The sequence below is a fragment of the Parasteatoda tepidariorum genome, chromosome X2 (assembly GCF_043381705.1).
Source record: "Parasteatoda tepidariorum isolate YZ-2023 chromosome X2, CAS_Ptep_4.0, whole genome shotgun sequence".
In the NCBI taxonomy this organism is placed as follows: Eukaryota; Metazoa; Arthropoda; class Arachnida; order Araneae; family Theridiidae; genus Parasteatoda; species Parasteatoda tepidariorum.
In genome coordinates, this window is record NC_092215.1 from 6,874,720 (window position 1) to 6,886,789 (window position 12,070).

Genomic DNA, 12,070 nt, shown 5'->3' on the forward strand with positions numbered 1-12,070 from the left:
TATATATATCGATTTTACAAAGATAAGCTTGCAGAAAGACTATATATATATATATAAACTTTTCATTACACATAACAAGTTTGTATATTTCAAACGAAAATCTAAGGGTAAGTAAAATTTTAAGACGGGACTTTTGTGTTACGGTAATCATTGACAAAGGAATAAGTAAAAATTATTTAAAATCTGAAGAATTTTGGGAAATGATATGAAGCTAGTCTTAATGTTTTTTAATAATAAAACTGCTTATTTTTGTAGAGTATATGTAATTTTAAAAACTGAAAGTCAAAAGTAAATTTAGCTAAAAAAATATGTAAAAAAGAAATATTCTTTAATATTTAAACAGACCTTGTCTTTTTCCTATATTACAGAATATTTATCTTAAATTTTAAAAAAAGCGTACATTTTACATAAAAATTATCGTCAGTGGAAAAATAATAATAGGTTAGATTGTTCGGGCTTACTATTGTGTATTTTCCGAGCTATTCCCTCACCTGTAACGCAATTTGGTTTTGTTTAAAAAATCCTTCGCGAAGATGAGTTTACCTCGAATTAACTCAGAAATTCACTGTTCCTCTAAGTCGAGGTGGAAGTATTTAAGATGGAGGTGAAATTTATTGCCTTCAATCTATTACTTAGACGTGCTGTACGAAGAAGGTGATAAAATTTAAATACTGATAACTTATGAATCTGTGTTCAATTTTAGAGACAGAATAAAATACTAATAAAACACAAATTGGGTGTTCAACTTAAGTGACAAAATGAAGTAAAACAATTCATCTAATGCAACTAAATAAACACCGATAACTTATGAATCAGATGTTCAACTTTGGTAAGAAATTGAAATATTTGCTACTCATGATTCGAGTGTTCAACTTTAGTGAGAGTATAAAATATTTATGTGTTAAATCGCACTGAGAGCGAAAGTTTGGTCAAAACTAACAGAATATGAGAAAATCTACAGCGTCCTGGGAACACCAAAAAGAACGGTAATTTTTATCGAATTGCTTTGGTAAGGATTTTGGTAAAATTAAAAATGAAATATGGTTTTATAATATATGTGATAAAATTTGGAAAATGTAGAAAGTTTGATACTTTTATCATAACTTAGAACATGGCATAAAAACCAGTTATTCGGTTAAATTTACTTTTAAATTTTGTATTTCTTACTAAGTGTGGAGTAATAAGAACTTTAATTTTGAAAACCAAATTTCGGTAAACCGTTACCATAAAATGGAAAAATTACCAAACGAATGGTTTAAATACCTTATATTTTAGTTTTATTAACCAGAATTATATATATCATACAGAGCGGTAGTTTTACTAAATACGTTTTCTCCGTGCAATGTTCAGATGCTTATCTTAGGTGATAAATCAGACATTCAACTTAGGTTAGAAAATAAAGTACTGGTAACTCATGAATCGAGTGTTCAATTTAAATGACAAAATAAAATAATGACAGCTCATGAATCGAGAGTTCAACTTTGGTGACAGTATAAAATATTAATGTGTCAAAGCTTATCTTTCAACATCTGTCAAATCTTTTTATAATTCAAATATTTTTTCCAGGTTGCCCCAATTATTAAAGGAAGAGCTGTGAAGGAAGGAACTATGATTATAAGCTACCAACCATTAAAATCCAAAAATTGGGTCAATTTCTTCCGAGTAATTGTTCATTGCATTCCAACTTTGTGTGAGAAGTATATGGACGACATTATCACGCTCATTCAAAAATATGGAGCAGATCTTTAAAATAAAGAACAAAAATGTTTAATTTTTCTTTCCCAAGTTTCACAAATTTATAGATGTCAAATTTTTAGAGGTAATGTTGTTAAATGTTTGTCGTTAAGGTTATGTAACTTTAGTGATTCAAGTGGTGCTGAGACCGGTGATGATGTATTGAGGACAGTACGTACACAAGGCATTTGGTAAAAGACCTAAAGTTTAAGTTATTTTTAAGTTGTAAGATTTTAAGTACATTAGCTAAACGTTACATGTTTGTCAGTTTTGAATTATAAGTCAAAGATTATAGATAAGTGTTTTAGCTGAACTATGTAAAGTTTCGATAAATTGTGTTGTTTTCAATGCAATATTCCTTATTGAACCTTTATTTGTTTTTATTCTCAAGAAAAACTACATTTGTTTCAATAATTTAATTACATTATGTCTCTCAGAACTGTGCTAGATGAACAAAATCAATTACTTTGTTATAAAAATCATGTAAATATATTTTATGTGATACAATTTGACATTGTTATGATATAAATTTTTGTTACGTTTATGTATTTATAAGTGGATTGAGAACAAAGTGTGCCAAAGGAAAAAGCAAATATAATTGTTTCTTAGATTAGTAAATCCTTCTAAATGTAAATTAAACGTTTATACTGTATAGGATTGTAGATTTTGTAAAAAGAAATGAATTCACAAATCCAGTTCTTCCATTGTGAATATTTTAAAACTTAGCTTTCGCCGTTTCCTTAGAATAGCTTATTGCCCAGATGTGTATTGTTAACAATGTAGTTTCGTCTGCTATAGTTTTATCGATTGCATTTGGAGAAAGAAAATTTGTAGGTGAAATAAAATCCAAGAGTTAAAATATTATTCAAATTCTCAAGTGTTTTATAGTGTAACATCTAAAATGTGAAAATAAAATTGAACAATGTATTGAAATTTAAACTGTTTTTAATGTTTCTCCTTATAACATTAGTCAACAAATTTGAAAATCGCTAAATTAGCGAAAACATTTGCACGGCATGCTATTTTTCATATGTAACAAAATTCCTCAATTTTTTTTCAAGTCAAAAAATTCAATCAAAGCTTTTAAGTCTAGGATCTAAAAATTTTTCGAAACGTAAATAATACAAAATTTCATCATTATAACATCATCATTATTGTTGTTTACTTTAATCTCAATTATTCAATTCATATTAAAGTTATAACATTCATTGCAAAATTCTCATCAAAATAACAATGTTCATTATTAAAGTCTTATTAAAGTTATATAGTTCATAATTAAATTCTCAAATTTTCATTAAATTTATAATGTCTATTAAATTCTCAAAAAAGTTATAAAATCATTTATTAAATTTTCATGAAAATCATAATGCCCATTATTTACTACCCATTAAAACTATAATTTTGATTATTTACGATTTTTAAGAATAAGTTTTTTTTTAGCGATTTTTTTTAATTTCACTGTCACTGAAATTACCCTTTTTCTGCTATGATCAACCAGACATGACACCTTAAAAAATCTATTGAAAATTTTTTTTTCTTGTATTTGCATTATCTATCATGGTGTTTTCAACAAAATTCATCGTGGCTGGCTGAACATTGCAAATTCTCGTATATTATACAAAAAAAACATCCCTTTTTACCAAAATATAATTTAAATCCCCAAATGCCTTTTCCCAATCACGGCCATTTTTGAACAAAAATATCTTCTCGCATAAGACGTTTTGCCGAAACGTGATGGACTATTTTGAAGTGGCTATTTTTCCTTGAATTTTACTTTTATCTACCAAAATAGTCATCAGTTATTTTTATCTCCATTTGCACGCTTCAAACTTATATGACAAATACTAATTTAATCACTAAGTTAACGAGAATTTAGTGTTATTTTTAAAAGCTTTATTTCCTTTAAATATATAGACTCTATTTTCTAAAATGAGTAATGATATATAATATTTCCATAATGATTTTGAAGTCAATCAAATTTCTTAAATACATGCGCGTTTTACGCCGCAAAGTATGTATGGGTCCTAGATTATTTGAAAAATCTGAGTCTTTGTAATACTGTCATTTTATAATACACCAAGCTATTTGGAAAAATCTCCAGCATTTTCTAATCAGCCTGATAGTTTTTAGGTACACTCTAATGAGCCCATTTATATCTAGGCTAATTCGAAAATATTTATTCCAATTAGCATGTTTTTAAAACGTTTGCAATGAACCCATAATAGGAAAGGCTTCATGCAAAGAGCCTAGTGATGAAAAGGACTTATTAAAAAGAATGACATTTACAAGGAGACGCATTAGACAAATATCCTACGACATCTACCCTAAAATTTATTTATTGTGACTAGAGCCTTCCCTATCATGTGAGTTAAAATACTAATTTTAACAACTTTGCACCATAATAATAGGGACACTTTTAATGATTTTCAATAAATGCTATCATTGGGCTAATTGAAGTGTTTTTTTTTTTTTTTAAATTTCTTCTAGTTAACTCAGAACATAAATTTGAGAGGAACGAATGTATACTATAGATCTTGATTTTTATTTATATAAATATCTGCTTCATAAGTTACTTTTTAATACTTCACATATACCATTTTTGTGTATTTCAGACACAACAAAAATATGCATTTTTCTCGAATCAGTCCTGCATGTGTAAAACGTTTGTAATCTTCTTATGTGAATATGTAATTCAGATATTTAAATAAAAGGAACGTTTTCATCATGAAATAAAATTCCTTTGAACAAATCATCATTTTAACTGTGTATAATACTAATTTTTATTGGTTTATCGTTTTTTAGAAGAAAAAAAATGGTATGAAATATGCTTCTTTGTACGCTAAATATTTCTTGTGAAAAATCGTTTTTGCAAGTCTTCCATGTTATACTAATTGTAATATTATAAAAATATCAATGTATGTCAATAGAGTTGCCAATACTGTTTTACTTATTATTTATTAATGTGTGTTTGCTTATATTTTGATAATGTACTAGAGTAAAGAATAAAATAGTAAGCAAATTCTGAGTGTATTCATATTACAATGTGCTGTTATAAAAATACGCATTGTGTTGTTGTTGACGTATGCCTGTTTAAGCAGAGGGGTGTGATTGTTCTGGTTTTCCAGTGGCGCCATCTATGGCCAAGAATTCGATTTCAGCCACACCTATACGTCACACCCGTTTATAGGGCATTCATACATTCATTCATTCATCCACTGATCGTAATTTTGACCTGAATCAGTGAACGATCGATCTCCATTCCAGTACCCCCAGAGGTATTGATTTGTTGAACTTTGTGACTCGAGAGATTTAACGTGCATCAGTCACCATTTACTACACGGGGAGTCCTTAGCCAGTGGGGTTCCCACGAGCTCTCGGACATGGGCCCAGCTCCCTACCGACCAGGCTCTCCCGGCCCCGGAGAAATATGCATAGACTTGGAAATATCGACAAATCATTAAATAACGATAAAATAGATATTTTTGAGCCCATTTTAATGCAGATAATTATGAAAAACATGAAATTGTCATAAAACTTATATAATTTAAATAAATAAATGCATCAGTTGAAGGATACACGGACATGAAATTCGTAAATATATCCAGTATGTTCCAGTTAACGCGATATTTTTCAGGCTTATTGGAATCCGACCAGATACTTTTAGGTTTATTAGAAAATACACGAAGAATTAATCAGTCATCCTGAATTTACTCTAGTCTAAATGCAGAAAGCCTGATTTCAAACAGTTGTGGGGAGAGCAGTTATCGACAATGTCTATGAAAAGGTACCCCAACATAGAATAGAGTTAACATGTCTTATATACAAGTTAATTGGAATTGTATTTGTTGTAATGGTAGACGCACTACACAGTTTATCGCAGAAAGCCGACCCTCAATGTAAACGGTCTGAAATAAATCAGGATAACTGAGCCATAAATGACGTATTTTCCAATTAGCCTAAAGGTATCTAAGCTCCTTGCAATAAGCCTGAAAATTGCTCTGAATGGAAAATACTGGAGATTTTTCCATTTTTATTTTATTTTTGTTTTTATAAACACTTTATTTATTTTTTTATTTTATTTGGATTAAGCATTTTCAATTTAAATTTTTATAATTAATATTTTACAAGAAGGATTTGGGCTTATTTAGGATATAAATTCCAGTCTGTATAAAAATTAAGTGTAAATGAAATCAAACGGTTATTTTTGATTACTATAGAGAGCTATAGAAAGTATTGCAAGATATTTATGACTAAACCAAATGTAATGCGAAATAAATAATCAAAAAAAGCGCAGATAAATAATTTTAGTATAAACTTAAATGCATTTTGCATCAAATCTCAATAAACTTATAAAAGTAAATAATTTTATGTCTGGTTGAGGTAAATACCTAATAACCGATGTCAGTACCATTATTCCTGTGTAAGTCAGACATTTTTTTAAACAACAATTGCTGATAGCGAACACGTAAATACTTAGAACAGACTTACCTAATGAAAATTTTTAACACAAATTATAATTATTTTTAGATTTACAAGTTTAAGTTTTGAGATCTTGAGTATACTTTCAGAAATTTTCTAAACAGTTTTTTAGTATTCCAATGATGCTGGTAAATTTAATATTGGCCTGATTTCGTTTGTCAGTATATCCTTAAAATAAATTTTTCTTTCGACTTATACACCTTTACGTTGGATATCAGCATCACTAACTTTGAATAGACATTGTTCAACAAATTAAAAAGCACGAGTGAACTAAAGGCAGAAACCAAATCTTAGATATGAAAATATAAAAATTAGAAATTACTTTCAGAAATTTTATGAATAGTTTTTTTTTTTTTTTTTTTTCCCAATGACGCTGTTTATTGTTAAGATTGCGACTGGTTCCGTTTGACATTACATCAGTAAGATTAATATTACTCGCTACTAATTCATCTTTCCGATAGATGGCAGCACTACAAAATTTAAAAGACATTTTCCAGCTAATTTGACAAGTACAAATTAACAAAAGGTACAAAGCGAAACTTAGATATTAGAAGTGCTGTTCCAAAAAGGTATTCCGCGGAACCCTATTGTTCCGTGGAAGAGATAAAGGGGTTCCGTAATTTAGAAATCTTTATAACAAGTGATGAATTTTGATTTCTAATTATATTTAGATTTAACCAACAATTTATGCAATCTTTCGGAATTCTCGGTCTGGGAGGCAAAGTTACTCGCGTCCGTAGCATCCCTAAAGCTACACGTGCCTCCTGGGTGGTGCTAAATGAGTAACAACTCTGCAGCCGAGATCTCTCTGTTTTTGATTTTGATCTTCTGATTGATTTTCGTGTATCTGGATGATTCTCTCTTGATATGAGGTGTAGACAGGATTCGTTGCATGTTTTGCAGTGGAACGCAGGTGGGCTTACCCAAATAGTGGATAATCCTGCCTGCCCCCTCTGCCGCAGTGGTGCGACGATGAATGCTGGACATCTTCTAGACTGTTCAGTTCTGACAAAGAACTGCATCTACTCCCGATACTGGGAGGCCAGAGAACTTTTGTTCAATTTAAGTTCTTGAATTAATTTCTGTGTTTGATGTTTTGCTTTTGTTTTTGTATTTTGTATATTTCATCTCCTTCTGTATTTGTATTTTTGTTTTATTTTGATCTCTGTACGGCGTTAGGATAATGTCCGTATCGCCTGCTGCATTGGAAATTGGAATTCTCGGTCTTTATGAAATTATTTCAAGTAAAATGCATATGAATAGAAATGGCATTTTTTAAAACAAAATATAGTATTTCTAATAACAATATATTGAGCAAATTATGAAAATAGCGTACATTTATAAAATATTGCATTATTATTTCCTAATGCGTTTTTCATATCAAAACAAAATAACTTAATTATTTAATAAAGAAATATGTTTCCCTAATAAACATTTCTAACGCTTATAGCAGTTCTTTTTAACTTTTGTTTCCTTAAACAATAAGTCGGCTTATTTTATACATTTTCAGCTTATGAATATGCACCAAAAATATGCACCAGCTAGTGAACAGATTTGTTTTTTGTGCCTGCCTGGGATTCGAACCCAGAACCTTTCTGATGCATTGACAGCTCCCTGCCCCCTACACAGGCCGGTGGGCATATAAAATTATTAAGGATAAAATTATAAAAAATCTTCATTCCTCTAATTAAATATTTTAAACGTAAAATTGTTTTTATGTTGTTCTTAATTACGTTAATAAACTTTATTTATAAAGTCAGGGTTTCGCCAAAAGAAGATTATTTTAGGGTTCCGTAGCCAAAAACAATTAACCGCTGTATTAGAATATAAAGATTCGACTTGAATTATGTTTAATCCCCACCACAACATCTAATTGATAAAATTTTCAGACTATCATTTTCATTTAATTCCCTGTAATAACTTATATAGCATGCAACCGATTGCAAACTATGACTCAGTTTTCGTACAGTTATTTTATAAATACTCCTCACTGCCACAAATATCCTCAAAACTTCTTTGAAATTGAGATATCCTCAGGTAAATTTGTTGGATGTTATTGAATGTTTGAAAAAATTGCTTCATTTTATTTAATGTCTAATGTTGTTGTCGTAGCATTAGGGGTGCGATTATTCTTCTTTTTCAGAGGCTCCATCTCTGGCCAAGAATTTGACTTCTGCCACACCCATACGTCAAACTCGTTTGTAGAGCAGACCCATCTATTTTCGTCCACTGATCATAATTTTGACCCAACCAGAGAACAATCAATCTCCAATTCAGCACCCCCAGAGATATAATTTGTTATGGGAACATGAAGGATTTTGTGACCCAACCGATTTAGCGTGCACCAGTCACCATTTACTACTTCGCCGGTTGGATTCGAGCTACTGTTTTCACGAACGCGAGTCTCTGCCAACCGATTTCGGCCTTAATTATCTGATATTTGGTGTATAATTAAACATCACTTAACTTTAAGAATCAGATTACTTGCTGTGTAGGGAACTGGCCTTACATCAGAAAGGTTCTGGGATTGAATCCCGGGCGCATGTAAACTCTCTTTACACACATAGTATCCCCAAGAGATTTTGAGAGCGCTGATTGGCTTTCTCGGCAACGCTATCTGTGACGTATGGCTATTTCATTCTGCCATGTTTGTTATTTTCAGCATAGAGTGATTTCTATACTCCAGCTTTTGTGTACAAGCTTCAAATGTCAATTTTTTTTAACAGAGAAACTGCCTTCTTCATTGAAAAATGAAGTAAAAAATAGTTCCTCAAATACCATTACCCTTAGAAGTAATGTTCTAAATTTAGACGATTGTAATAGGTGGGTAAGGGCATTTGGGGAACTTACCAATACGAAATGGAATTCTAGAACATCCAAACCTCATGGAAAAAGGTTTGTTTGAAGGTAAATAACTAGTTTAGTTATTTTTAAAAAAAAAATTGTATTTAATTTTTATGGGGAATGCTTTTTTCGTTAAATTTATGATTATTACATGCATGAATTCTTATGAAGCTAATATCCTTCTAATTTATTGAATAACATTGAAATCGAATTTAATTGCCTTGCTTAATTCTTATACTCACTATAAAATGAGAATTGAATAGTTTTCACTTGATATTTATTTAATTAAATTAATGTTCATCGAATTAAATTAATATTTTATTTATTTTTTGTGGATTACTAAAATTAAATTATAAAATTTTTAATTTAAGATTTTTTAGTGGCGCTATCTATTATTATAAATTAAAACTAAGAGATGTGCATTATGCCTACTTATTTATAACTTATTTTTAATGTTTTTTTTTTTTTTTTGTTGAATGTTTTATAATACTGAAAAACTATTAATTCTAAGAAATCAAGCAGTTGTCTTTTAAGATGTCTCTTTTATTATTTTTTGATTGCATAATTCTCATCAAAATAAAAGTCAATGATTATGAATTGTCCATTAAATTAATACCATAAGTAATTAGAGAATAAATTTACAAAAAATTCTCTCTTTTAATTCTAATACATTTCCATTGGATTGTAAATATTTTTTTATTATTTAATTGCAGGAAATTATTTATTTGCCACCACAGTGCGTTTATGAAAGTGCCACAGGAGAAATGTAAAAGAAGTTTTTCAAAAACTTTTAAAATTTTTTTGCTGAATTATAATAAAATTTTTTAAACATTTTAGAATATTTTCCTCTAAGATATGATAAAATCTTTTTTAAGTAATCAAACATAATTTTAAAAGTTTTTATATACATTTTAAAATCTCATATAATAATTTCAAACTTAACTGAGTGGTTCTGCAATCATACTTAATAAATTTAAGTAAGAGATTTTAATTTCTAAGTGCATAAGGATATTCACAATGCTACTCAATTTGAATATTAATCAATCATTATATATATATTACATAAAAGCTAGCTAATAAAACTTTAATTTATGATAATTATTATTATTATTATTATTATTATTATACTAATATTATTATTAATTTTCATAATGCTAATTTGATGTTTTACCAAAACATGATTGTTTACCTTGCATTTAACTAAAATTCATAACATTAATGTTAAAAAATATTTGCATAAAATTTAAAGCAAATTAGATTTAAATAAATGTGTTATTATTAAAATACAATTAATAACGCTGTTTAATTTTTTGAACAAAACTTTAACATTTGTCATAAAATTAGTACGAGAAATATACTGGAACTGATTTATGATTGATTTACATTTTGGGAACAAACTACAGAGAAATGTTATTGAGGAGGAGCTACAAAAAGACTTAACAGAAGGCAATGCCGAGAAAGCCAATCAGCGCTCTCAAAATCTCTTGGGGATACTATGTGTGTAAAGAGAGTTTACATGCTACCGGCATATCGAGTAAAGGAAGCGTCTGTCTTTGAGATAATTGGTTTAGATGTGGCGGGTCCTTTGTACCTTAAAGAAAGACAAAAGGTGTGGATACTTCTAATAACATGTGCTATCTACCGAGCAGTTCATTTGGAACTTTTGACTGCTCGATCCACTGACAACTTCTTATTGGCTCTAAGAAGGTTCATTTCACGACGCGGAAGACCTTCGAAGATCTATTCGGATAATGGGACTAACTTCGTCGGATTTGAAAAACTGCTGAGAAATGTTGATCTCGAGAGATTGAAAGGTGAAATCGCTCCCATCACTTGGAAATTTATACCACCTTCAGCTCCATGGTGGGGTGGTTTCTGGGAACGTTTAGTAGGTCTTATGAAGCAGATTTTGAGAAAAGTGCTGGGAAGAACTTCGCTAAGTTATGAGGAAATGGCTACTGTTTTGTGCGAATGTGAGTGTCTTCTCAATTCAAGACCACTTACCCATGTTTCTGATGATGCAAATGACTTGAATCCAATTACACCAGCAATGTTTTTGCAAGAAAACAAAAGTAATGATGTTACAGATCTTGACCAATGCAGCCAAACAGATGGAAAAAGTTTAAATAAACGTTTGGCATACCGGTTAAGAATTTTAAAAGATCTACGTTCGAGATTTCGAGTGGATTACCTAGGACAACTACGAGAAAGTTACAGAAAGAAAAATAACGTCCCTGTTCCTAAAGTAGGTGACATAGTACTCGTATGGAGTGACAACATCAAGAGACTTAACTGGCCGATGGCACGAATTTTGGAAACATATCCCAGTCAAGATGGACTTGTTCGTTTAGCGAAAATAAAGACAAAATCTGGTGTCTTTATTCGCCCTGTTCAGAAACTGTGCCCTATGGAACTGGATAGTTGTGATGTTATTGCCAATAATACTCCGAATGATTGTGTCAACCCTAACCCTTCAGTGACTGATAACTACAGAAAAACTGATTCTGTGACCACTCGAGCTGGTAGGGTTGTGAGAGTGCCTCAACGTTTTGGACAGTAATATGTGTTGAGTTTCAGTGATCGACATCTCTAAAACTCAAGAGGGGAGTGTCGAGAAACTGCGACGAACAATCTAACTTTAAAATTTTAACTGTAACTGTAGCGAGGCGGAAGTTTTGTAAACAGAAGGGGAATGATCGCCTCAGAGAGAAGAGGTTGATATGTAATGCTCATTTCAAAAAAGCTTAATGTTTCGTTTTCAATTATGTTTCTTGTTACGTTTTGTGTTAAATATTAAATGTTTTAAAAAGAAATAGTTAATTCCTTTAATGGCAGAACTTGTTACTTTTTATTATTGACATCTTTTTATTTTTACAAGAGTAGCGATCCTTTTTAAAGCGAAAGAAAAGCTTTCCATCTTCTCACCGGGAAAATTGAAGAACAACAGAAATTGCAGGTAAGGTAATTTTACCTTTACCTTTAGTTAAGAATTATTATTGAATTTATTTGAGTT

The 12,070-nt window shown here is 30.2% G+C and overlaps 2 protein-coding genes across 5 annotated transcripts in view; both read left to right on the forward strand.

Moving 5' to 3' along the window:
- The window catches only part of LOC107455526 (cysteine sulfinic acid decarboxylase), a 77,867-nt gene extending 73,114 nt beyond the window's left edge, over positions 1-4,753 (forward strand). For all 4 annotated transcript variants that reach the window (XM_016073119.3, XM_016073121.3, XM_016073118.3 and 1 more), the window contains exon 14: positions 1,567-4,753. In XM_016073119.3, the coding sequence (XP_015928605.1) occupies positions 1,567-1,749 (183 nt within the window). In that variant the 3' untranslated portion in view covers positions 1,750-4,753. The remainder of the gene's footprint in view (positions 1-1,566) is intronic.
- Positions 4,754-10,552: 5,799 nt separating this feature from the next.
- LOC139427260 (uncharacterized) lies at positions 10,553-11,617 on the forward strand. The gene has a single exon (XM_071188315.1). It carries the CDS (start codon positions 10,553-10,555, stop codon positions 11,615-11,617), a length of 1,065 nt encoding a protein of 354 aa, XP_071044416.1.
- Positions 11,618-12,070: the final 453 nt, after the last annotated feature.